The sequence below is a fragment of the Vombatus ursinus genome, unplaced genomic scaffold, assembly GCF_900497805.2.
Source record: "Vombatus ursinus unplaced genomic scaffold, bare-nosed wombat genome assembly UNPS02014845.1, whole genome shotgun sequence".
Taxonomy (NCBI): domain Eukaryota; kingdom Metazoa; phylum Chordata; class Mammalia; order Diprotodontia; family Vombatidae; genus Vombatus; species Vombatus ursinus.
The window spans coordinates 6,654,798-6,681,953 of NW_020954623.1; the positions used below are offsets into that span (position 1 = coordinate 6,654,798).

Here is a 27,156-nt window from a genome sequence, read left to right on the forward strand (position 1 = left end):
CCACCTGGCACCCTCAGCACCCACATGGCACCCACACAGGGCCCATATGGTCCCCACCTGGCACCCTCAGCACCCACATGGCACCTGCACGGCACCCTCACAGTGCCCACATTCATTCACATTCTGGACAGAGGAAGCGTAGATGCCCACAGCCGTGAGGGGATCTCAGGGCTCCCCCATGCACATAATTCCCTCCATGACTGGCGCCCACATGGAGAGCGGACCAGTGGTCTGCACAGCCCCAGCTTTGCAGGCATGAGGCTTCTGCAGCTGCCCTCCTTGTCCCAGTCAGCTGGGCCTCCATCCAGGCTCTTCTTCTAAGCAGTAGCTTCTTCCAACACATTTTGGCATTTTCTCCTTCAAAGGTCAAAAGAGGCCAGTGCTCCTGAGCCGGCCAGGCCCCCTGAAGTCTCCTTCCCTAAAAGACAAGTGACAGGCAGAAGCTCTGCCGTCAAAGACAGATCTGTTCTCCAGATTCCCTGGCTCTCAGACCTGTGACCTAGGCTGCAGGAGAAAGGAATGTCCCATGAGGGTCAAGATCCAAGAGTGGGTACCCACTGTCCTGCCCTGCTGGGATCAGGTGGTGGGAACTCACTGCCCCACCCTGGCAGGATCAGGAGGTGGGCACCACTGCCCTGCCCTGGTGGGATCAGGAGGTAGGCACCCACTGCCTGGCCTTTGTCCTGCATCTTGACTTGGTCTGCAGAACCTGACAGCAGAATTCATTGGAAATAACAATCACTGGTGTTTCTAGTGCACTTCCAGTTTTTTGTTTGTTTGTTTGTTTTTGGCTAGGCAATGGGGTTAAGTGACTTGCCCAGGGTTGCACAGCTAGTAAGTGTTATGTGTCTGAGGCTGGATTTGAACTCAGGTCCTTCTGACTCCAGAGCCAGTACTCTATCCACTGTGCCACCTAGCTGCCCTGCATTTTCAGTTTTTGCAGAACACTTTATATAAGGGACCTCATTGTTAGGAGCAATTATCTCCGGTTTACAGATGAGGAAATTGAGGCACAGAGCACCTAAGTAAGTTGCCAGGTGTCTGCAGGGTCTTCCTGACTCCCATGCCGGCACTGTCTCCCCTCTGCCACATAGTGGCCTATGAGAGTTTGCCCTCACTGAAGAATCCAATCCAATAAGCATTTATTAAGCGCCTACTGTATGCCAGGCATTGAACTAAACTCTGGGGATAAGATTCATAAAAAAGACAGTCTCTGCCCTCAAGGAGCTTACAGTTTAATGGGGGAGACAACATACAAAAAGAGGGAGGCGGTCCCCAGCACAGGGCAACTTGTTCTGTGGATCCAAAACCAGGCACACCATGCATCTCTGTCCACTACAAGGGGGGCATGGGGAGGAGTTTGGTCCTGCACCTTCTAGTCTCCACTCAGAGGTGCCAGTCAAGGCTCGAGTGGACCCCAGAGAGCAGCTAGTGCCAAGGTCACTTCGGGCCTCCCGCTAGGTCTTTGTCTAGGTGCTCAGGGCCTGCCCTCCCCACCTACGCTGACGGTGCCCAGCAGCTGTGTGGGGCAGGATTGCTCCAGGGCACCTGGAGCCTCAGCAGATCCTCACCTGCAGCCATGCACTGGCCAGGCCCTGAGTCACTGACAGACCTGAAGCCCCTAGCTAGTGGAGGCCCCAGTGCCACCCACACCAAAGTGATGCCCAGGCCCTGCTCAGTAGGGCAATCTGAGCTACCTGCCATGTTCTTCCTGGAAGGCATCGTGCTCTGGGCGGGTTCTGGGTCCTTTTCCTCGGTGGTAATCTGCTGGGAACCTTGAAACCAGGCAGGGCCTAAGCATCTTGGCGGATGTTCACTGACTGGTGGTAGCTTATACTGACCTTGACCCTCCTCCCCCAGGTTGGTATCACGCTCCACTACTCCACCCTCTCCACGATGCTGTGGATCGGTGTGACTGCCAGAAACATCTATAAGCAGGTGACAAAGAAGGCACCCCAGGGCTCGGGGGGTGAGCAGCCTCCATACCCCAAGCAACCTCTGCTCAGGTAGGGATTGTCTGTGTCTGTCTGTCTGTCCCTTGCGTGTGGCCCAAAAGGTGATGCCCTGGTGCCTTCCTGGCCATGCCCTCCAATGACCAGTTCAGAGCTGGTGATGACATTGGGGGACCTCTGGGACCCAGAGCCGGGGTGTGTGGACTGGATGCATCAGGAGGGTGCAGGAACCTGTGATGCCACCTTATGGGAAGGGCTCTCAATTGCTCCCTCACTTGGGATGTAGCGTCACCAAATGCTCCCATGAGAGCTTCAGGTCCCTGCTGGTGTATATTCACTATTAGGGTGCTGGGCTGCCTTAGTTGTTAAAGGGAGTTTCTTCACCCACGAGTTCCAGAAAAGACCCCAGCCTCATTTCCAGCCGTGCTATGTCTCCTTCAGATTTTACCAGGGACATGGCAGATGGGCAGCAACTGGACAGACCAAGCCTAGCTATACTTAGAGCCTCTCGTCTTATGCCTGAATCAGTGTCTCCCGCAACAAAACCAGGATTTGGTTCTGGAGGCTCAGGAGGGCTCCCAGAGTGGGTGCCCAGGGTACGCTCGATCCTCCCCCTTACTTGGGTGACAACCTTCCCAGGAGGCTGGCCCAAGTCTGCATCTTCTGCTGGCCGACTTTTGGGAACAAGCTTTGCCAGGCTTAGCTGGACTGGGCCTCTGGCAGCAAAGACAAAGTCCATCCTAGCGCCAGCCAGCTTAGCAGGGCTGACCAGCAAGCCTTCAGGAGCCCAGCAAGATGCTGGAGGCTGGGGGGCAGGCCACGGGACAGAGCACAGGAGAAGGGGTGCTGAGCCAATGACACCAGGAGGCCAGTCCTGACTGGAAGTCCATTCCCAGCCCGTGGAATGTCGCCCACCCTAATGTGGGGTCCAGTTGTCCTATAGTCATGCTTAGTCCCCTCACACCCAGGCTGGAGCCGGCACTTGACTTGTTCTCATTCCACTCGTGCCAAAGTGCCGGGTGCTGCCCAGCCTGTCCTGACCCCTCCCCGAGTCACCTGGAAGCCTGGCACTCTAGCCAGGAGGGGATCTCCCAATCAAAATCACACCACACTTCCTTTTCCCTCTTGGGAAGGTTATTTTCATGCCGCATGGTGATGTTGATGAGGAGGGGAAGGTCATCACCAACAGACAACAGAGGTTCTCAGCTGAGAATAGGCCCTCCCTGAGGCCACCCGGCCAACGTCCAGGTCATCTTTGTGAACCGTGCTCATCCTTGCTCTGAACGTGCCCCTCCACTCCTCGCAGCTCTTTCCTGGCTCCCTATCACCTCCTTAGTCAAGTCAGGCTCTGGCCTCACCTACCTCTGCTGCCATCCCCTTCCCCATGCCCTCCCCCCCAAACTGAAGTCTTTGTTCCCCAAGACCCTCCCTGCCCCTTTGCTCTTCTGTCCATTTTTAGGGAGGGAGGCAGGATGGAGAAAAGGGCAGTCCAAAGTCCTGGGTCAAGTTCTGACTCTGCCATTTCTCCCTTCCCTCCCTGGGCCTGCCTCAGGTTCTTCCTTGATAACTCTCTGGGCCTGTTGGGCCTCCTGCCCGCCCCTCAATGCCCACTCAGAGGCCACCTTCTCCAGGAAGTCTCCCTAAGATCCTGCCTTCAACAGGAAGCCTTTCCCGATGTCCTGTTGGTTATTTCCTGGTGTTTGTCCTGTCTGCAGCTGAGGGCAGAGACAGCCTTTGGCCTTTCTTTGTACCCCCAGCACCTAGCACAGGTCTGGCATAAAGTAGGCACTTCTTAAATGTTTGTTGACTGACTGACTGACTGACTTTGCACCGAGTATGGCATATTATAGCTCTTGGCTCGGACATCATTTCCCTGCAAGACCAGGAACTCTATGAGGGCAGGTCAGGGTCTTACCAAACTTTATATGTTCCCTCACCACTGCCACACACACACACACCCAATGCAAAGGTTTGTGCCCCGAGTAGGTCTACTATAGTGAGTGAATGAATGCATTCTTCAATGGCCAGCAGTGAGGGCAGTCCCATGGCACGCGGCAAACTGCAGACAAGAAGCTGATGTAGAAACACGACTGCCTGGCCTGATCAGTGTGTGCTAGGGGCAGGGAGTGAGCACAGAGAGCTGCCATAAGCCCCATACCAGAGAACCTCCCCGCCCCCAGCCGAGGGCCCCCAGAGGAAGAGGATTCCTCCCAGAGGGATGGCTAAGAGGCAGGCGTGTTCATGCGCAGCATTTGATCTTGCCCACGGTCAGAGCCAGCCCTTCTGGGGCACCATCTGGAGGTTCACCTTGGGGCAGATGTCTGTGAGGACTCCTCAGAGGAGACAGCCTGAGTTAGACCATAAAGGACCAAGAGCAGGTCCCTTCCTGGGAGTCTGGCCATGCAGGCCCTTGGAAGCGGGATGGAGAGAGGACCACTCACGGCCATCTGATGACCTGCTGAGCTCGCAGGTGCAGGCAGAAAAGTCCTTCTGTTGCACTGAAGCCTCTGACAGGCCTCATCATAGATGTTTCAGCTTCTCTCTGAGAACCAGGAGAGTGGCTGCCTGTCCAGCAATGAGCCGGAAACTGCCCTTTTCGCTACAATCAGGTCAACTGTACTGAAACTCCTGCCGCACAGGGCTGGGGGATATGTAGCACCTACAAATGAGTGACTGAATGAAAAGCATTTACTAAGCACCCTATACCAAGTACTGTGTGCTAACCGGAGGGCTATGCACAAAAGCGGACAGTGCCTGCCCTCAGAGAGGAGACAACATACAAAGGTGTGCAGTGGCCAAGGAGGGAGCCCTTTGCCCCAGAAAGTTACAGCAATGAAATGAGGTCTAAGGGAACACATAGGCAAAGCTCATCCAGAAATCATGGCAAAGTTGGATTGATCATAGTTCATGGTCCCAGAATCGGGAGTGGGTAAGCTGGAAGTCAAGATGGTGGGTGAGGCTGTGGAAGAGGAGTCTGTACAGTGGGGATTGAAGCAGGTGAAGCAGATCATCTCTTGAATTGTGCCTGAGAGATGCAGTCACCAGCCAAGGCGACGAGGGGCACGAGACAGACTGGCAGAAGTCAATCTGCCAAAACAGATAAAAAGAATCTGCAGCATTGTGAAAGGTAAGTCCCTGAGATGGGGGCAGAACAACCCAATGGGAGGCCCCAGGCAGATGGAGGGTCATCTCTGATGAGTGATCAGGGCCAACTGCTCGGAGGAGGCATCCTTGGGATTGGACTCTGAGGACTGAGCAAGGAAGCAGAGCATTCCAGCAGGTTCTCATGTCTCAGACAAGCCCACAAGGGAGGTGCAGACAGGGAGGATTTGGGTGGGCTACCACCCCCTTGTACATTTTGGGCTCTTCTCTGGCTCTGCCTCTCCTTCTATCCCTCCTCTTCTCCCTCCCTCTCTCTCTCCCCCTCTTCTCTTTCTCCCTCTCCCTCTCTCTCTTTTTCTCTTTCTCTCTTTCCTCTCTCTCTTTTTCTCTTTCTCTCTTTCCTCTCTCTCTTTCTCCATCTTTCTCTCTCCCCCTCTTTCTCTCCCCTTCTTCCCTCCCTCTTCCCCCTTCAATTTCTCTATTTCTCTCTTTCTTCCTTCCCCACCCCCAGCTGCTGAGATGTTCCTCACAAGTGAGCGTGCTCCGTTTTGATAATCCTTTCTCACAGTATTTTGGTGGCTGCTGAAGGGGCTGTTGCTGGCATCATGGGATAATGATGAACCATCATTCCACCATCAAGGAGCTTAAGCAGTAGTCAGCTCCATATTAACATACCTCCTCCAGCAAGCCTGGCTTCAGCTGATCCCTAGGGCAGAGGAGATATGCTGTGCTCTGGTTTTCCTGCATTTGGAAGAGGACATGAGGGAATGGAGAAACTTTCCCAGTACAAACAAACACTCATGGCTTCCTTCCTTCTGCCCATTTCCATTAGATTACCTTCACCACCATGAGGGACCCTGAAGATGGGAGCCAAAAGAGGCCACAGGTCATTGACTAGAGAGGACAGAGCAGTGAGCCCTGGGTTCATGACCTTGGCAAGCCTCTGTCTTGCCATGACTAACCCTAACCCAACCTGAGCTTACAGGTCATTCAGACTGTCCATGGGCCTTGTTGACCCAGAAATAGAAACACCTCAAGACCATCTGGGAGGTTGTGTTGAGTCTGTGGCCACTTGTCCCTGAGAGGACAGATTCCATTGTAGGCCAAAATTGGAAATCACAATGTTGGACTCCATATTTTAGCTCAGATTTTAAGCTGGTTCTTTGGTGGGGAGGCAGAGAATGAAATGGCTCAGGGAGAATCATCTGCTCTCTGGTCTTTGGTCTGGTCTGGGGGCAGACTTTTGTAGACCCAGAACAGAGTAGCCTAAGCCCAATCATTCATCCTCAATGACCACAGTGAGTTTTGAATGGCTCCATGAGTGCCAAGGGGCATGCCCACACCCTTGCCCCCTTGTAATCTCTGACCCACCTACCCCCACATAATCACTGAATGAAAGAATTTGGGAGTCCAGTGACTCCAGAGCACCCCTCAGCAGGAATCCTCTCTACCATCTATCTGACAAATGGGTGTCAGGCCTCTGACTGAGGACTTCCAATGAAGCCTTCCATTCCATTTGCAGATTGCTCATCAGGACATTTACCCTTAATGACAGTAATAGCTGGTGTTTCTTGTATTTTGAAAAGTACTTTATTTGTGTGACTTCACTCTAACCTTCACAACAACCCTAGGAGGTAAATGCTGCCATAATGCCCATTTCACAAATGGGGAAACTGAGGTACACAGTTATTTACTGACTTTCCAGATCACACAACTAGTACCTGAGAAGGGATTTGAACCCGGCCATTCCCAATATCAAGCCGGAGGCTGTATTGCCCGCGTGATGCTGCCTTCTTACCTTCAGCTTAAATCGGTCTTTTGATACTTTCCCTCCACTGCTCCCAGCACTGCCCTTAGGGGCTAAACAGAGTGAGCTGAATCATTATTTCCTGCAAAGAGACTGGACCAGATGCTGGACCAGATTGGGCTGGTTGCTCTCCATGGTACCTTTCCATGCCAAACACTCCTCATTCTAATGCACGAGACAATCGACTCTAAGTAAAAATGGTGGCATATAGGAAACCCCAAGGAAAGAGCTCTCCGACAATCAGAAATTATGCTGAAGTGAAGTATCACGGTAGCCAGAGCTTCGAGATCTCCTTGCTGTCTGTGTTTTACTTTCTCTCTTGATGAATTGCTCAGAAAGTCCCAGTTTGTAAACAGGTTGTCTTCCCAAAGCTTACTGCAAAGCCAGACACTATTACTCCCTAGTAAGAAAGTGGTGAGGTTCCCAGCCTGGCCCATAACTCCTCAGTGAAGTGAGCTAGCACCATCGCCTTTCTGCAGGGCTGGTGGTAGGAGCAGGCACCCCCATCCTCTCTCCTCCATAATTATGTCCCTGGTGACAAGAGCAAAGACTTTCCCTTCCTTCCCCCTCCTGGATTTCTGCAGCATGACCAGTAGGGAAAGGCATCCTCACAAGCAAGGGCTCCCTATCCAGCTGGTCTGGAGACTTGGGGATGGGGAAGGGAGCAATGTCAGAACAGTCACACTCCAAGGAATAGAAGCCATTGGTGGGAATAGGCCCTCCCTGACCCACCAACTCAGATGTAGACCTGCCCAGGGTCACACAGCTAGTGTGTATTGTGTGTTGTGTGTCTGAGACTGGATTTGAACTCAGATCCTCCTGACCTCAAGGCCAGAGCTCTATCCACTGCACCACCTGGCTGCCTCACATATATATATATATATATATATATATATATATATATATATATGTGCAGATTACAGGCTCTAGAGCTGGAAGGAATCTTAAGGACAACTGAGTCTGAGCCCTGCATTCTACCCACTGGGAAATTGAGGCCCAGGTAGCACACATGATTTGTCCACAGCTACATAGCTAGTGCCTGCTGGGCCCATGTCTCACAAGAGCACAGATGTTGGAGAAGGAAGGAATCCACTAATTTCCCAATGGTACAGATAAGAAAACTGAGACTTAAGGGAAGAAGGAACTTCCCCAAGGACACAGAGAGAGGAATTGCCAAAGTGAGATTCAAACCCAAGTCCTCTGCCTCCCCATTCAGAATTCTGGCCCCCAAGCCCCAGCCACCCTAACCAGCAGGGTTGGTGAAATCCACTATGACAGATCTGAGGCTTTTCTTGTTTTCTGCTTGTTCCATCGTCTTTTTTGTTAGTGTCTGAAGATTTTGGTAAGCCAGCTCCAATCCATATAAGCCTGGAGGCTTCCTTGGCCAAGACCACTCTTTCCTCCTTTATGAGACAGGCATGGAATGAGGGACAGAGTAGGAGCCTGAGCCCCTTCCAGTGGAGTTTTGGGCACACCTTTGGGCAGGCACCTGGTGGAGAGAACATGGACTTCCTTAGAGATGGGCTGGCTGACTCAGTCTCACCCTGGTGGAGGAGTCTCCCTTCCATTTCCCCATGAAAGATGGTGGAGACCACCTTCTGTTGACCTTTTCCCTATTAAAGGAGTAGACCTAAGTTAGAAGAAGTTGAGGAGCATCTGGAAAACAGAGTATTGTCCATTCAGCCACTACAGTAGAAGAACTCAACTATGATCAGGGAAGGGGAGGGAATTGCCACCTTGTGCCATCACAGGGAATTCTTCAGACAAAACAGATCCAATAGGAAGGGCTAGTTTGTCTGGCAGCTGCAAAGTGTCTCTGCTTCTGGGGAAGGTCCAAACACCAGCATGTCACAAAGAACCTATGAGAAACAGTGTCAGATGATGGGGGAGGAGGGAAGAGCTGGGGATTCACCAGAATGTAAGTGTGATACTCTAACATTTTTTGCATTCTCTGTGGGGTTAAATAAAGGCTGTCCTCTACTCAATATGTACCCGCTACCTAGAATTCTTGGATAGGAAATGGGGACCTCAATGACCCATGTCTGTGGGGACCAAGCCAACCATGAGCTATATGTGGAGATTTTTCTGGAGTAGACCTGAGCGAGGCATGAACCAAAGAAAGATAATATGGCCCTTTGGGGTCAGTCAGGTCAGTCAAAGAACAGACCTGGCCTATGTGATCCAGTGAATGGGGGGAGGGGGAAGGGGGCAAGTAACCCTAGACCACAGGTTCTATACCTCATGTTCCCCCTTTGTAGTTTGTGTTACCTCAGATCCTCATTCCTTCTTGTGAACTCTGCAAAGTGGAGCCATGTTGTGTCTTCTGCAGACTTGGCTGGAACTCTAAGGTCAGAAGATACCAAGTATGGCATTTTCAGTGGGAGGTCCACAGTTCTGTCTGATCTGCACTATGAGATAACTCTGACCCACTGGTGTCTGTCATTCTGCCAGTGAACCCCTTCACATACCCCATCTCTCTGCCTTGTTCAGGATGGCAGGGACAGCCGCATGGCGGCCAGCTAGGTTTGTTCCATGGAAATGCTAGAATTCCACAGGGCAAGTCAGATAGTACCTCATAGAACCTAATGGCCAGAAGAGAACTTAGAAGTTGCCTCATCCAATCCACCTTAGTTTGGCATGTTCCAGTAAAACAGTTGAAAATTTTCTTCCTCCTTCTCAATAAAGCAGTAAGGACCCCCCTCCTTACTCTCCTAGGCCCTTCACATCCTACCCTGTGGATAGGGGCAGAAACCTTTCTTGTATTCCTGGAGGGGACAGGAACAGAGTCTGGTATAGAAAGTACTTAAAAAATGCTTGTTGCATGACTAAGTTGAAAGCCACATCTTTGTTAGCACATTGGCTCATCTTCACAAGAGCAAATATGCACTTTGAGGGAGAAGGGAGAAGAGAGAACTCCCCTGGGGAGGCACCCAATCCAGAAGGACTTCTTGGTCTGTCTGGGGTCCATCCTGAGCTTCACTTGGCTAAAAGCTGCCAAACTGTGTGTCCATTCATCCAGGATCATCATCTTTCCCAACTAATACCTGCTAGTGTTGACCCAGGCTCCAAACCAGACTGTCAGCATTCATTAATGGTGGGACTTACGTACATCCCCTGCCATCTTTGTACCTCAATTGCCTCATTGCTCTGATATTGCCACTCTTGTCTGCCCCCTCTTCTCTTGCTCATTATCTCACAAGAGATTAACAGAGTGTATATACTTCCAATGGTTAGCCTTATCTTGGTGTGGTTTTAAATGGATTTGGTTTGTAGCTGTAATGCCTAGTTCTCATTTCTATGTCCTTTGTTCCACTGTGATCTGATATGACGCACTGGTACAGACCCTGAGGTCCTTTCACGCAGGGTCCCAGAAAACTTCCTTAACTGCTGTTTTCAGACTCTGTCTTCTCCTATCATATCTACAAGCTGCCAGAGTAATCTTCTCACATCACAGGCTGACCGTGGCCCTCCCCTCCCTTTTAAAGCTCCTTCTTGTATCTAGACACTACCCTTCACACCCTCTACCTTAAATTGGTAGATTGCATTCCCTTGTATTTATGCCTCTGTTTATATGTTGTAGCCCCCAGGAAAATGTAAACTCCTTGAAGGCAGGGGATGAAATATTCATTGAACTGAATTACAGCGCTCCAATGGCACTTTTTCCATCTCTACCTTGTGGCTTTCACTTCCTTGCCTTTGCATGTAGGGCTTATAGCATCACTCTGTCCCCTGCTGACCCCTCTGCCAGCAGTTTCCTTAAATTGTTGACTGATTCCTTAGAATTAGAGTCACAGGGGCCTGATGAGGTGTTATGAGAAGCCCTCAAGACCAGGCCATTCCATGTGTCCCCTGCCTATCTGCTGTCTCAAGTCTCTCAGAAAACTGAGAATGTTTCATAGTGGGTCATCAGGAATAGCTGAATCTGACTTTTCCTTTCTCTGGGAATTATTGCCCTTCTGAGTGACTTTTTGAGGTCTGTGTGTCACATCCCTGACCTGATCTTCTCAGCTACAACATATTTAGAGCCAAAGACAGTGCCCACAATAAGGCTATATCCTGACCTACAGACTTCCATAATGTTGCCAAGGGTGTTAATCTGGCTTGGTTTGGGCCTACCTCCTGGCGGTGGTGGTGGGGGGGGGTAGTTCACTGAGTTCTCTAACTCCTAGTGTTACCAGTTCTGGTGTTGTGTTGGTATTTGTCCCTGACTGGTTTTGTGACATTTTTTTCCTGTGTTGTGCCTTTCGGTCATGTCTTTTGTTCCTTCCTCATTTTTAAGGTAGTCAACACTCTGGATGTAACTTGAATTTCTAAATGAAAACAAATCATTTTTTCTAGCCCCTTAAATTGGTCCCAAACACCTTATGCAATATTCCTTGTTTTTTTTTTTAAACTTCATCCTCCCTTTCGTGCAAGTATGAAAGCCATCCAGATAAATTTATGCTGCTTATCTCAACAAAGGGATTTCCTTTCTCCTCATTAAAAGGACATCTGTCAGAAATGTTCTGTAGAAGTATCCATTGCTACTGTTGGCCTGGAATTTCCCCGTTCTTGGCAAAGGTTTCAGAGAATTGTGTGTGACTGTTTCTGTTTTATGTTGGGTCTCAGCTGCAATTGTCTTTTCTGTCACCAGAAGGATTTTCTAGGGCTGTTTGCCTATAATATTGCAGCCAACTTCTGAACTTCTTTGGGGCTGGATTGTGCCAGAGTAACTGGAAACGTTCCCACTTCATAGAAGGAGAATAAAAATGGCATCCAGATCACTATTCCATATGTATCCCCTTGGGAAAGGGTGACCAAAACCATAGCAGGACCTTTGCCCTTGTCCTTGCCAAGGCCATCTCCAGCAAAGCACACTTCCCATGTGTGATCCATGGTCCAAAAGATCTTGATAAAGCTAATTGTTGTGGGCAGCTTTGGGTGGAGATAGCTCTGCCTGTACTGTATTGGTCAGTGGGAATGCAGAGCACAGTGCTGGCCTGGTTTGTGGACTTGGGGAGTTCCTTTGTCAACCTTGGCATCACCTTCTTGCCCATTCACAACTGAGCCCTTTAACGCTACATCATTTTTTCTTGTTCACAAGAATGAGAAGAATAGTTGATACCTCTGTCTAAAGCAGGAGAAAATCCTCTGTCCCCTCCACCTCCCACAGTGGAAAGCAGGTGTATTGTCCAGTCAGGTGTCAAAGGATTGCCTTCTACTGGTTGCCTATTGGCCAGTGCCCAGCTTCCCCAGGGGTATTGCTGACTTCTTGAGGCCAGACTCTGATAGAGTCTAATCTTCCAGCTCAGCAAAAGTCTTCTGAATGTACTGTGTGAGGGTCATCTTCCTTGGCACCAATGGTTAGGGCACATCTGAGAGAAGACATGTAGTTTGGTAGGAATGCTGGGCTGGCAGACAGGAGGCCTAGCTCTGCTCCTTTTTAGCTGTAAGGTCTCAGTTTCCTTTTCTTTATAATGAGATGTTGGGCCCAGATAATTTCTGAGGTTCCTTCTGCAATTAAATGCTATGGCTGATGTATGGAGGACTCAGTGGCTCCAGAGTGGTACAAACAGTCCAGAAGCATGTCAGGAAATCAGGGACCACTGGCCCAAAAATTCTTCAAAAACCCTGCTTCTCCCTGGACAAAAAAACCCACTGCTGGGTGTTCAAATGGACTTGCTGAGCAAAGGTGGCCTCCAGATAAAAGAGTTTGAACCCAGGGTTTTGATGTGGAAGTGAGAAGGAGGCCTCTGCCAAATTGGGAACAATCACCTGGGAGGGATCCAAGGACAGTGGGTACCTGCTCATTCGGTGCCTGTGAAATAAAGGTAGAGGGTTGCAATCAGTGCTGAAGGAGACCTCAGAGTCCACAAAAATCCTTTCAATAGCACCCCCAGCCTTAGATGCAGATAGGCTTTAGGGGTATTTTGTAAGTCAGCCAATTTTTTAAAATGAGTTTATAGCTTGGCAAACCAGAACTGATGGAAATTAAAAAGGAATTTCCAACCTTAAGTTACGTAGATGCTAGGACAGAGATAATGCTCTTGATGAAGAAGAGGATCTAGTTTGAAGGCAGAAGAAATATCTCTGGGGTCTACTTAGCTGCCTGGCTAGTCATTGTTCCAAAAAAAACTTGTCCCTGTAAGTAAAGACTCTCCTTCTGGAAAGAACAGTCTCCCACAGGTGAGACTCTGGAAAGAATAAATTCCTCTTCTGATACAGAGAAAAAGCAACCAAAGGTCTTCCTCTAGTATTTTGTGACATTTTAAAAGGTTCAAGAGACATATTTCTGGGTAACTTAATAATTTTATTAATAAGGCCAGCAGGTTATTAATAAAAGGATGGTCATTTGGCCATCTCTCTTAGATGAAAGGCCCTAATGGCAGTGGGGTCACAGTTTATATGCCCTTCGAAGAGACGTTCCTGAGGGATGCCTAATCACCTCTGATTAGTTCATCAAATGGGAGGTGGGCTATCTTGGGATACATGACTTAGATCACTCAAATGTTGGTCAAAGAGACATTAATTTCGATGTCACCTGTCTTACTAATAGGGAGAATCAATCTTTCCCCAGACCTGTGGGAGCAAACACAACGAGCAGGAATACAGCCATTAGCCCAAACTTTGAATTTCTTTTACTGTCTGATTAGATCTTGGCCTGGTTAAATCTCTAAGAGATATTTCCCACACTGGTTGGTTTCTGGATGAGGAAGTAGAAAACGGGGAAAACTGTGGTTCTAATACAATGATTAGTTCTTACACATAAGAGAGAAAGATTCATTTCTCACATTGATGACTAGGTTGTAAAGGACCTGAATCTCTGAAATGGCTGAAGGTTAAACTAATAGGCTCCAAGGCTAAAAGGGAAATGACAGATCCCATTCTTCCTCTTATGGGAAGAGGGTAAGGATGATAACTGATGTTCAGAAGCTGGTAGCTAAGAGAAGCTTTGAAGCCAACACCCAGGGGAGTGACCAGGGTAAGACCAGACTCAGAGAGGAATGACAAAATAGTGGCCCTGCTGGTGCCCCAGAAGTTAGTGCCCCAGCAGCACCAGAGGCATGAGTTGCCCCACCCTCCCTACCCATGTTCCTGCCTATACACCCACCATGCATGAGTCTACTCTTCCCACCAATTGTATGTGTAGTTATGGTAGACTGTGCTCTAGGTTTATGGGGAGACAGCATTCGATTGCTTTCTTTCTGGGTTATTTCATTAAATGCCTTTTATGTGAACTGTGTCATCTGATGGGCTTATACAAGTAAACACCTTGGTGGGGGCTCATGTGATTGTTTTGAGCAGATGTGGTTCCACAGAATACCTTGAAACTGGGACACCTTGTCATATCAGGAGGAAGGGATTGGGGAGTTTCCAAATTCTACATCAGGCTGCACCTGATCAGAAAAGAAGTGCCCCAAAGGATGAAGCTGGGATCAAACAGAGCAGGATATCTCTTGAAGCTAGGTGTCTGATTTTTTTCCTTCTTTCCTTGACCTAAAAAAAGTGTAAGGAGAAACAACCAGAAATCTCCATGCCTTCTGGTACCCTTAGTCAGCCAAAGACATTCTGCTACCAAGGCAAATGAGTCTTCTTGGTGATATTTTATGGCTGCTTAGGGGCTAATTCCCAATTTAGCTACATGTAATTAAGTCTAATTCGGCAATCTATTTTGCCCTTTCTAATAAAATGCACCTAAGTTGCTTCTAAGGATTTGAATGTCTACTGGGGGTTTCTTGGTTTTGTTGGCTTGGTTTTTGCTGAGATTTGTTTTGTTTCGTTTTGAATTTGGGGTAGAGGGGAAGTGGAGGTGGGAAGATCATGGCAGTCCATAGTTATGATGCCTGAGCTGAGTGAGAATTCTGGCCAAGGCAAAGTCTCCTCCACTCTGCATGGAGGCTGAGGAAGGGCAATTCCAAGGCTCTCCCAGTTAGCACCAGGCACCTGGATGCCATTCTGTGAGGGAGGGATGACAGGCATGTGTTGTTAGGATCCCCATTTTATGCATGTGGAGAGATGAAAGGATTTGCCCACCGTCCCACAGTTGGTAAGGGTCAGAGCCCAGGCTTCTTAGTGCCCTCCAGAATCTCCCATCAATACAATACAATAGCCTTTGCAAGGCTGTGGCTGGGCCCACATTTGCAGCTAAGCTCCAAGTGTGTTGACTTCCAGGAGCATCCTCAATGACATCCTTTTCAACTCCAATGTTGTGGGCATAGGGGCTATCCCCCTCCCCCAAACCTGCTCCTTCCAGCTGGGATGAGCTGCTAAAGGTTGCAATAGAAATGGGCCCAGTCTAGATGGTCAGAAAAGTCTTCCCTCTCTGGCCTACTCAGAGCCTCACCCAGGAAGACACCCCCAAGGTAATGGGCAAACCCAGTAGCCTCTGGTCCAAGGGCAAGGAGGAAAAAGAGAGAAGCCATTTCTTTCACAGATCGTCCCCCGTTATTGGATGGAGCCACTGACCCCTAGACCACACTCTCCACTCAGGCTGAAATTGTAGCTGTGCAAAGCAGAAATTTGGCATGCATCCCAAAGTCAATACTGGACAGTCACATTTCCAGGGACAACTCAGGCTGGGACTTCATGAGCATTCAGTGCTCATACAGTGGTATGAGCCAGGTCACAGCCTGAGTGAGACCTACTGGGAACAGTTTGGGAGGGGAAGCTCTCTGGTAGGTCCTACTCCTCTGCCATCTTGGTTCTGCCCTTGCATAGCCATTCTCTGATTTCTTTGAGATCTGCTTTCCCCAAATCTGGGGCATGTCAAACAATGCCCAGTTTTCTTCTTCTAAGATGGAGGGAGACGTGGCTTCCCACCAAAATTCCCATTAGTCAGCCTTAGCAACTACATCTGTCTTAATGAATCTCAAATCCAAGTCAAGTCAAATTAACAAGCATTTATTAAGTGCCAACTATGTGCCAGGCACTTGACACAAAGAAAGGTCAAAAACAAAATAGTCCCTACCCTCGAGGGGCTCACAGTCTAATGGGAGAGATAACACACAAACAACTATGTACAAACAGGATGGTTATGGGATCAACTGGGGAGACTCTGAGAGGGATGGCCCCAGCATTCAAGGAATCAGGAAAGGCTTCCTGTAGAAGGTGGGTCATTAGCTGGGACTTGAAGGGAAACAGGAGGCAGAAATAGGGAAGGAGAGCCCTCCAGGTATGTGGCACATTGGGGGAAATTGGATCTCCCCTTGTTTATTTCTCCTTTTTTTCTTTTTTTCTCCTCATTTCTTTTCTAAAGAATGAAATAATCATAATGGCAAATCAAGAAACTGAGGGCTGTTCTGTTTCATCTTGTTCTGGAGAGAGAGAACTCTGGCAGGTGTGGAAATAACTGGCACTGCCCATCATTCTATAGACTGCCTTAGTGGTGTGTTCAGAAAGCCAGCCAGGCTTGAGACATTCCCCCTACACATTGTCTGCTCCCTCCTTGTGCCTGGGCTTAGGGCTCCATGAAGGCATCACTTTTGTTTCTGTTTCTGGGTCTTCTCACAGTTGTTCCCCACCAAAGTCTGCCATCCACCCTTGAATTTGCTCACATGAGGATGCTTTCCCCACTCACCCACCTTTTACCTGCCTGGCTTCTCTGGGACCTTTCCCAATGGGACAGACTCTAAGTATGCATTTCCCCTGAAGTCTCCAGGATCCTGAGGGTTCACTTTGCCTCCTTGTATTGGCATCTCTAGTTCTCCTGTTTGTGGACTTGGGTCTAGACCTATCTGAGGCCATGGGTTCTAGCCCTGGACCCTTCCTTGAATGCTGCATCTCCTCCGATGTCCTGCTGCCTGCATAGCAGCTGCTTTCTGATGCCAACCTTGGCAGGGGCCCAGTTGTTCTCCCCTCTTTTCAGATTGAAGTTCTTTTGCTTCACTTTTCAGGAGTCCCAGCAGGTACTGGTTCGCCCATCCAGTTTAGCTTCATAGGGAGAGTAACACTCTTTTTTAAGCTATGGTCCAGGCATCCCATCCCTACATATCAGCTGCTGTACCTGATGCTTGCTTCACAAACCTGCTTTTCTCCTCTGAATCCCTCACCTGCCTGTAGCAGACCCCAGTCACAGAAGCACCACCTGGGCTTACTCCCTGGGGCTTTGGCCTCTCATCAAAAGCTATGGAATTCTTTTAGTCAGAGTACTCATGCCCATGTGGATCACCAGAAGCCTCTAGCTTCACACATCTCTGAAGGGGGAGGGAATCTCTTTCTTGTGTCAGGCCCACAGCAGCTGCCTCAGTCCCCCCTGCAGGGAGGTCCCATCCAGCCTCTCCATCCTTATCATTTCTCCTTTCAATGCACCTGGCTGCTTTATCTCCAGATCTCTGGGCTCATTATTTGCAGGACACATGGCTGTTTCTTCCTAGAAGTGCAGCTTTGTCTCTGTCTCTGTGTCTTCCTCTTTCTCCCTCCCTCCTCCCTCTCTGTCTGTCTCTGTCTCTCCTTGTTTCTCTGCCTCTGTCTCTCTCTGTCTCTGTGTCTCTCCTTCTCTCCCTCACTTCTCCCTCCCCCCCTCTTTCCTCTTCTCCCTGACTCTCTCCCATCCCCCAGACTCTCTCTGACTCATCAATTCATGTGGTTTTAGTTGTAATTTAATCACTATTGAGCTTAATAAGTTGGTCATGATTTTTGTCCAGGTGCCTCCCGGGTTTATAAATCCTTCCCTAGGTTCTTTCCTGAGCCCCAGTGCTGCCTCATCAATATCTCCACCGAGGTGCCCCATAGACATCTACAGCTCAAAATGTCCAAACTAGAATTCTTTGGCTTTCCCTTTAATGGTACCGCTCCCCAGTCTCCTCCCTTTCAGTCTCCCAGGTTCACCCTCAGCGTCGACTTTAACTCTTCCCTCTCTCTCTCCCCTCACATCCCAGATCTGCCTGGACAGCCTGCTCTCCCATTGCTCCCCTTCTCACAGCCACCATTCTAGTCTAAGCCCACAGCACCTCTTGTCTGAACTGTTGGAATAGCTTCTTGCTTGGACATCTGGCTTCCAGGTCCTTCCCATTCTTGACTACTTTCCACCCAACTGCCAAAAAAAATCTTCCCAAAGAGCAAATCTGACTTAATTCATCTGTTCAAGAACCTTGTGTGGCTCCCTATGCCTTTAGAATAAAATACAAAATCCTTTCCTTGGCATTCAGAGCCCTTCAAAATCTAGCCAGCTAACCTCTCCAGGCTTATTACACATTACATGTTCTCCTTAACACATTCAACATTCCAGTCAAGTTTGTTGGGCAGACAGGTGGGGCTGGGAGCTGGGGCAGATGTGAAATCTGTGTCTGCTCTTTCCAAGCTCCGTGAGTTTGGAGAGCAGATCAGAGACTGTGACTTTAGAATGGCCAGTGTCAGATGACCTTAGGGAGATGAGCTGGCTTAAGCAAACACATCTCCAGCCCGAAGGAGCTTATGAACATTTGCTGCTCTCAGATTCAACTATGGCTAGGGAATTCCCCCTCTGTTTCCTTCAGAGCAGGAGAGGGATGTGGTCTTTGGAATGTCCCTCTCACCCTAATCAGTCCACACATTGTGTCCTGCTAGATAGGGAGTCTGCAGCTGCCAAGCAGAATCCAGGGCCTTCCATCCCTCTACCCACAGCCTGGCCCCAGGCTGACTAAGCCCACATTTCCCTAGACAGCCCCATGGTCTTGATCAGGGCATTTGGCCACTGCCACCACTTCCAGGGGGAGCTCTGGACTCTGGATTCAATTCCACTGGAGCCACTTTCTTCCTCAGGCTCACAATCTCTTTCACAATTGACTGCAGTTCATTTTATTATGTCACTGACTTGCCAGCCTATTACTGTATAAAGTAATTTAAGCCATGACCATCTGATTAGTGTAACATTTATCATCCCTACTTACTTATATCTGTCCCACCCCACAGCACTGGCTTGTCTTGGCACTGCCTGGGGGGGGGGTCTTATTCCCTGGCCTTGGGGAAGGAAGTGCCCCTTACCCATGTAGGATCTTCTACCTGAAAGCCCATGCCTGTATCACCACCATTGTGGCCCATTCTGGAAGGGGGAAGTAACCAATCTGCAGTGGCAGTTATCACTGCCTTGGAGAAAAGGATGCAGTAAGGGATGGCAAGAGGGGGGCTGAACATGAGCTCCCTCCGGGCCATGACTGGGAAGAGCAGAATCTGGAAGGCTCCTGAAGCATGCTTTGCCTTCTTGCTTGGCTATTTCCCTGGTGCTGTCCTTGGTGCTGAGATGCCCCTTCCCTCATTTGCCAGCCTAAGTTTGCTTTTGGAAAGGAAGGGCCCAGCACCAGTGTTCCATTCTGTCTCCTCACTCAACAACACTCTATCTCCTGTCCTCATGTCTTTGTCCTGGCCATTCTTCTTGACAGGGATGCCCTCTCTCCTCACCTCCATGTCATAGAATCACTCTCTTCCTTAAAATGTGGCTAAGGCACCATCTTCTGCAGGGAACCTTTCCTGATTCCCCTCCCCCATCTCCTAGGAGCTTTCCCACTCAAACTATCTTGTATTTAGCTGCACTATATACATTTGCATTTATTACCTTTGTCTTTTTGCTGGCTCTATTTTTACATGTATGTAGTGTCTCCCCCCCCCCAAGAATGTCAGCTCCTTGAAAGTCAGGATTGTTTCCTTCTTTGTACTTGTATCCACACCTAGCAGAGTACCTGGCATATAGTAGGCTCTTTAGATATATTTGCTGATAGATTGATTGATCTATAAAGAAAGAAGGTGTTGGAGTAGGTAACTTTTAGCTAGGGATCTGTGATCTCTGCCTTTATGTTTCCTCTGGGTCTCAGTTTCCTCATCTGGAAAACAGGAGATGGGTTAGATGATCTCAGGTTCAAGAGGCAGGAAGACCTAGTATATGGTGTGCTGGACAGGAATCACAAAAATTGGGCTTCAGGCCCTCTGCCACATCCTTGAATCCATCCAAGCCTCAGTTTCATGATCTATAAAGTGGGAATACTGTTCCCTCTGGTGCCTGCCTCATAGGGTGGCCTTGAGGATGATATGAGAAATAGCTCTCCTCCTTCTCATCTTGTTCTGCTCATCCCTTCCAAGGGTGTTCAGATAGAATTGGTCCTGGGACAAACCCCTGCCCTGTTATCCCTTTATAGCTGTGTCCTCTGGACTCTGGCATGGGCACATACAGTAATGGTTTTGTGGGGCTGAACAAAAGCATTACAGCGGGGTACAAATTAACTGGGACAGAGTCACCTCATGAAATTTACTGACTCATGCAACAAACCCAACATCTTCTTGCATCTTTTTTAAAACTTTTAATAGGTTATTTCCCCCACTCTCTTTCCAGCAGTCATTTTGTAGATGTGACTTGGCCAGATTTGGACACATATTCTTTAACTCATCAAGAAACCACACTTTTATCACCTTGGATATTAAGTGTGCCTTTGATGAACAGCCTATTTTCCCATATCTAGACTTAACTATAACCTCCAGGTATTTGGTGGGATGTAGACCAGGCAAGTTCCCAGGACAATGGGGCAAATTTATCTCCATCCCTTCGATATTTTTTAAAATTTTCATAACATATGGCATGAAGTAAGGTCATATGCCATACTCCATCCCCTTTGGGGTGCTTCTATAATTATGGAACAACCCTACTTCTTGGTAAATCAATATCTACATCTATATATAAAGGCAGCTAGGTAGCACAATGGATAGAGCCCTGGGCTTGGGATCAGGGACTCATCTTAATGAGTTGAAATCTAACCTCAGACACTTACAAGTTGTGTGACCCCAGGCAAGTCACTTAACCCCATTAGCCTCAATTTCCTTATCTGTAAAATGAGCTGGAGAAGGAAATGGAAAACCACTGCAGTATCTTTGCCCAAGAAATCCCAAATGGATCTTGAAGAGTCAGATATCACTGAAACAACTGAACAACAATGACAACAAAAATATCTATATGTGTATGTACAAACATATCAGTGTTTATCACTCTTTCGATGAGAACAAGACTTTGGGGTGCACTGCATGTAACAAACAATCCCCCAAGCATTTTTGAGTGTCTGTTTTACCATGTGATGAAAATGCCTAGGTCTTGTAGGTTGCTCTGGACTTCTGACAAGGGTTTGATATAGCCAGGAATGAAAACATGAAGTTCATCAGCAAAAAAACAACTTTTCCTAATCTTTGGTGCTCTAGTCTTTGTCTTGTCTTGCCCACAACATGAGTTGGGTTGGGCTGGGTTTCCCAAGTCAATAGTTGACAGGTGTTTTGTATTTTTTTACAGTATCTTGTCACTGTTTCCCTAGCTTCAGACACCCTGCCTGCTCCACCAGCCAGGTCCCTGTGCAGGTCTTTGCTTTCTTCCTGAAGATTCATTTGGCTATTTGGTGGCAAGAGTTTGGTAGCTCTTAGAGTTTTTTCCTATTCCAATTCTTGTGTCCTTGTGTACTTGAATAGTCTTTAAAATGTTTTATTTCCCCATACTAAAGGTCACTATAGTGTCTTTGTCAATGAAATACAACTTGTACATTTTTCCTTGGAGTAATGTCCATTCTTTAAAAATCGCAGGATTAAAAATCCAGCAGAAGAGAGAGTGATGAAACATGGTTGGGTTACAAAACCCAGATCACAACAAACAGAACTTACTACATTGGGAAAACCAGATCAATCTAGTTTCATCTAGTCAAAGTCAGATATTCTGAAGCAACCTAGTTTTAGTCAAAGCACCTCCATGTGACCATCACAGTCTCAAAATGAAATCAAAATTTTTGGCTGTCTCAAGTCATTCACACACCCCTGTAGTAAGATTAAAGTCCATCCTGCATAGACTGAGTGAGCTCCCTAAAGCTGGAGTCACTTGATTAGCAGACAATTGGGATGTTCTAGGCCACCTCATCTCCACGTGATCTGGGTTTCCTTTGTTGGGGCTCCAGAGAAGGAAAGGTCTTCACCCCATACAGATTTGTAGTGATGAATATTTGGTGGGGCAGCATCCATTAGAAACATTGTTCTAAAGGTTTTATGGATCAAGGTTATGTCCAAGGGATTATGGGAAACAGTTTTGATTGTGGCAATGTTCTGCCTCCACTATAGCTTATTAGTTTAATTCTCAAGGAAATTTTGGGGTCTGTACTTGTAGTGAGGGGATTTGCCATCTGTCAATCCATGAAAGATAGGGGTAAAATTTTATCTACCAGCTCATGACTTGCTAGATATTATTTCAGCCTGCAATGATGTGTTGCTCAGTTTCTGCCATCTTCTTGCCTTCCCTGCACTGATAAGTGTCTGGACTCCTTGAGGATAACCCTTCTGCAGTTTCTGGTGGGAATGAGTTGGTTCTGAATCACCCTCCTAACCCCACCCCTCTTTCATGCTAATACAATCCACATGACTCAGTCATCTGTTTGATGCTCTTGCCAGTCTAGGACATTGAGTTCTTGCAGGTGTCACCCATGGTGGGCCTTTTGATTCTGTTCTTGGATCCTGGCCATTTCAGAGGTTTTATGTAGAGGTGAACCTTATTGTGTTACCTTTGATAAATCCAACAGCCTGAGCTTGTTTTCAGCTTTGATTGTCTTGTTCCAAAAGTATTTCTGTACAGTTGTGACCTAAGAAGGCCCTTTGAGCAAGGAAGAGTTCACCCTCTTCTAGCTATTTCCATGTTATGGGTGCCACATTTGGTTAGTGCTTTGTGGGGCTTGGTTAGGATTAATACTGTTCATGTTGTTGCTAGTATAGCTATTGTCCCTCTCTCCAGACTTCAAGATCTGATGGATCCCCTTGTTTAGCCCCAGATTTGCCCTAAGACTATGCCACTATCCCAGGGTTCCCTGGTGTCTGGAGATTTGAGTCACCTTCCTCCACGCCCTAAGAATCTAAGAATTTAGCTTAGAATAAGCTGTTTTCAGGCCCACAGGAGGTTGCATGGCCATTTACCTTAGAAACAGGGACATCTGGCCAGTGAGCGAGTATCCTGACCCAGAGCAAAGAAGCCCCCTTCCCTTACTCATTAATGTGTCAATCCCTGAGCCTGTGGTCACGCCTCAGACAGCAGACCATTTGTTTTTCCAAGTCAGCCCATTACCCTGAAGTAGGTAGGACCACAGGCTCCTGGTGGTCTCTGGAGGGGGTCCAATCATATCAAGGCTCAAAAGTGAGCAAGCTATGGTGAGACCCCTTGTATCACCTTCGGGTACAGGGAGTTGGACACAGCTCATTCCCTACTAAGCTAGAGCCTGCCTGGCTTGGACCTGCTGTTGGGTGACTTTTGGTGACTCAAGTCACTGCTTATGGCAGCAGCTGGAGGGCTACTGTGTCAGTCCTCACTGTGGGCCCAAGTCATCAGCCCCTGGGTATTGTCACACAGAGGCAAGGACTGAGACTTGGCCACTCACTGGACAGTCAGACTATCACTCGGAGGTGTGTGCCTTCACACGTGTGTGTGTGTGCACATGTGAGTGTGGATGCAGGTGTGCATGCATGCATGTGCTTGTGTGTGTGTGTGTTGAAGGTCAGAGGTGGGAAAGGGAGTGATGTGTGCTCCCATAATAGCCAGGGATGAGGATGGTGATCACATTGCGGAAGCATGGAAAGATCCTTTCTGGTAACATTGACAACCCAACCAGCTAATTAGTACAAGTATTCCTGTCCCTGTTTTACCAATGAGGAAACTGAGGCTCAGGAGGCGAAAGACCAGAGGCCCACGGTCTCACAGTTAGCAGTATCAGAGCTAAGATCTAAGTCCAGGTCTTTTGGTCACATAGTTAATGCTTTCCTCTGTGCTGCACTTTGGACAAATCTGGTGGGGAGTGGGGAGTCTGAGGTCTCTTCCAGGTCATGCTGGCAATTTTCTGGGAATTCTTGGACACAGCCCTCCCCACTCTGGGCCTGGCTACCTCCTTTGTGAAAGGAAGTCAGGAAGGGGAAGGTGGTGGATAAAAGGTTCTACAGGACTCCTTCATGCTCTAACAGTCTCCACTTATAAGCCCTGAGTACACCCTCCAGCGACCAAGAGCGCAATTAGGGTTAGGGTTATCCTGCAATGTTAGTGGCCGCCTCGGGCCCTGCTGTGCCCAGCATCAGCCCAGACAAGGTCAATGGCCCACCTGCAAGGAATTCACCTGCTCTGCAACCTCAGGTTGACATTTCCCAAAGACCTCCCTCCTCCATCCTTCCCATCGCTGCTTCTCTCCCCACCTGCCGGAAGATAAGGAGAACCTGTTACCTAGGAAACATGCATCCCCTCGGCACAGCTAGCTGGTTGCAGCTTCCTTCACCTTCCTTTATCCTCAACCTTTCCTTGTGATGTCCAAGGCATGTTTCTGCAGGAAAATCCATTTGATTAAAAAACTAAACTGGAAATACTCAGAGGAAGAAGCAGACAAGACAGAGAGAAAGAGATGGAGATAGAATCGGAAAATCAGAGGCAGAGAGACACACAGGAATAAAGATACAGACACAAAGATAGACAGGAGAGACGGGGGGACAAAGAAATACAGAAACAAATAGACAGACAAAGACAGACAAAGGCAGAGATAGTCAAGGAGAAAAAGAGATGACGTCAAGGGCAGAGAGGAGACACAGAGACAGACAGGTAGAAAGAGACAGACAGACCCAGAGACAGAGAGAAAGACAGCCAGGCAGATGAAGGAAGGAAGACAAGAGATGGCTTTCTTGTGATTAAAAACCTGGACACATAGAAATGAATCTCATTCTCCATGTTTCTCTGGATGACGTGGTATTCACCTGGAATGGCACCAGTGGACAGGCTTCCACAGGTGCAGATTAGTAACTTCTCTGATCTGCCGCCACCTCTTCCCTGGAGGCCTTTCCTCATGCCCCAGCTGGGTGTCCTGTCATCCTAGAGGCAGCAGGGCAGTACGGGGGCTGTCCCCACTTTGTGTCAGGCCTGCTGCCCTTTCCAAATGTTCTGAATGATATCTTTGACACTCCTTGTTGAGCACAAGTTGCCATGGGTGCCATGTTGCTGCCAAACCACATCCACAGTGCCTCCTTCTATTTCCCTTGGGGTCACCCACAATCTGGGCTCTTGGGGGAGATGGTGATATCTGGTGATTTGCTGAGATAGAGATGTAGAGAAAATGTCCAGGGGAAAGGTTCACATCTGAGAATGACTTGGAGCTGTTCCACAGGGGAGCCAGCCCAGACTTTCCCTTCACTGGATTCGGAGCTCAGCTCACCGTCCAGCTCAATGCTTGCTGCATTCCATCTACCTCCAGCCACAGCCTTTCATGTGTAGGTGATTGGGCCAGTCTCTCCTGAGGGGCCACGGATCTTCCTGAGGAGTTGATGCACATTGTCGGTGGCCAATAGGGGCTTCTGGGGGGAAGATAAGGTGAAGATCCTCATCACCCATGGGGAGCCCCTTCTGCCTTGAACTCCACACAAGGCCTCTCTGGGAGCTGCAGCAGCTCCCAGCAAACAGATGATGCCCATCGGGAGAGGGCTGGGCAAACCAAGGAATTCTCAATGGAACTGACCTGAGTGCAGGAAATGCCCAGTGGACAGGGGACCCTTCAGGAGCCAAATCAGCAGTCAGCAGAGTGGGGCTGGTGCCCCTCTGTTCTTCTGAGTCACTCACAAAGCTGTGAGAATGGGGTGGGCTGTAGAAAACCGTTTGGGGTAGCCTCCCACCCTCCCTCCTCACACCTTCCTGGGGAAGCCTCTAGAGGTGGGCAAAGTATCCTCATAATGCTGAAGACAGAAATGCCAGATGGCCTTCATCCATCCAAATCACCCAGCTCAGTCCTGGAAGATTGATAAGGAAATGTTCTTTTCTCCTGGAGGGGGTAGGGGCACCACAGTGCCCAGAGTGCTGGCCCTGGAACCAGGTAGACCTAAATTCAAATCCAACCTAAGATAGTAAAAGCTGTGGGACCTGGGCACATATATTCTCCTATGTCTGTCTCAGTTTCCTCATCTGTAAAAAGAGATTATAATGGCACCTGCCTCCAGGGTTGTTGTGAGGATCCAAAGAGATAATGTTTGTAAAGCACTTAGTATAGGACCTAACGCATAGTAGGTGCCTAATAAATGCTTGTGTCTGGGGCAGCTAGGTGGATAGAAAACTTGCCCTGAAGTCAGGAGGACCTGAGTTCAAATCTAGCCTCAGACCAAATACTTGACACTTACTAGCTATGTGACCCTGGGCAAGTCACTTAACCCCAATTGCCTTAAATAAATAAATAAATGCTTGTTTCCTTTCTCTTTAAGTAGAGTGGTTGGGGGCTATTGGTGTGCGATGTTATGCGCTGTTAAACGTACTGGCCTCCAGACCGTCTGTTATCCAAGTTCCCTTGAGGACGGCACCCTCAGAGTCTACCCTGCTCTTCTCAGGGATCATGGCTGGAGAGGCAGAAGAGGTCAGGAATCTGACCCTCTTATTTTTTATAGACAAGGGGCTGAATCTCAGGGAGGTTGTGACTTGCCCATGGTCACACAGCAGGAAGTAGGAGAGGTGAGATTTGAACCTATGTCCTCTCTCCATGGAACCACACAGCGCCCTTCCTCATGTCTCACTTCAAATGCTGAGTCTAGATGGAGGGGTTCAACTGTCATCCAGAACAAAAACGCCAGCACGCATTTATTAAGCACCTATTCTGTTCCAGGCACTCAATGGGCAAACACGCAGGCACAAATGAGCCCAGACAGGTCCCAAAGGCTGTGTGCTTGCAGACCTGAACTGCCTCAGGTCCGTTTGCTCTGCTTCTCTGATGCTGCAGTTGCTGCCTCTATGAGAAGGAGCCTCGTGGCCTATGCAGTGCTTTCCAGGAGCTGACTCAGGACCAGCATCGAACCCTCGAGGTTGATTCTAAGACCATGAGCTCTGATCCTGATCACATGAAGTTGGTCAAGCCCCTTTTCTCCTCTCTGGGCCTCAGTTTCCCAACCTGAAAAAAGAGGCCAGTGTACTAGATGACCCCCACCTCCACCCCTCCAGGGGCAAGGAGAATTAGGATGTAGAGGGATACCCTATAGCCAGAAAACATGACCAGGGAGGCAGAGTGACAATTCCAGGCCTACAACTGGCCTTGGGGTGACAAGACCTGGGTTCAAGTCCTGCTCTATCACCTTGGGCCAATCATTTCTCCTCACCAAATCTCAGTTTCCTCATCTACAAAATGGAGACAAGCCCTGCCCTGCCTGGCTTGGAGGGGTGGAGAATGGGAATCAGAGAAGATAGTCCTGGGTATGTGAAGTTTCATCATCTCCTGCTCCTCCTCCACTAACAATCATGTTTGAATTCAAAAATAAGCATTGTCTAAGAAAGAAGTGAAGGAAGGAAGGAAGGAAAGAAGGAAGGAAGGAAGGAAGAGAGGAGGGAGAGAGGGAGGGAGG

The 27,156-nt window shown here is 48.6% G+C and overlaps 1 protein-coding gene across 3 annotated transcripts in view; it reads left to right on the forward strand.

Moving 5' to 3' along the window:
* The window catches only part of ADGRA1 (adhesion G protein-coupled receptor A1), a 300,070-nt gene that overhangs the window by 248,800 nt on the left and 24,114 nt on the right, over positions 1–27,156 (forward strand). For all 3 annotated transcript variants that reach the window (XM_027840488.1, XM_027840489.1, XM_027840490.1), the window contains one exon: positions 1,861–2,006. In XM_027840488.1, the coding sequence (XP_027696289.1) occupies positions 1,861–2,006 (146 nt within the window). The remainder of the gene's footprint in view (positions 1–1,860; positions 2,007–27,156) is intronic.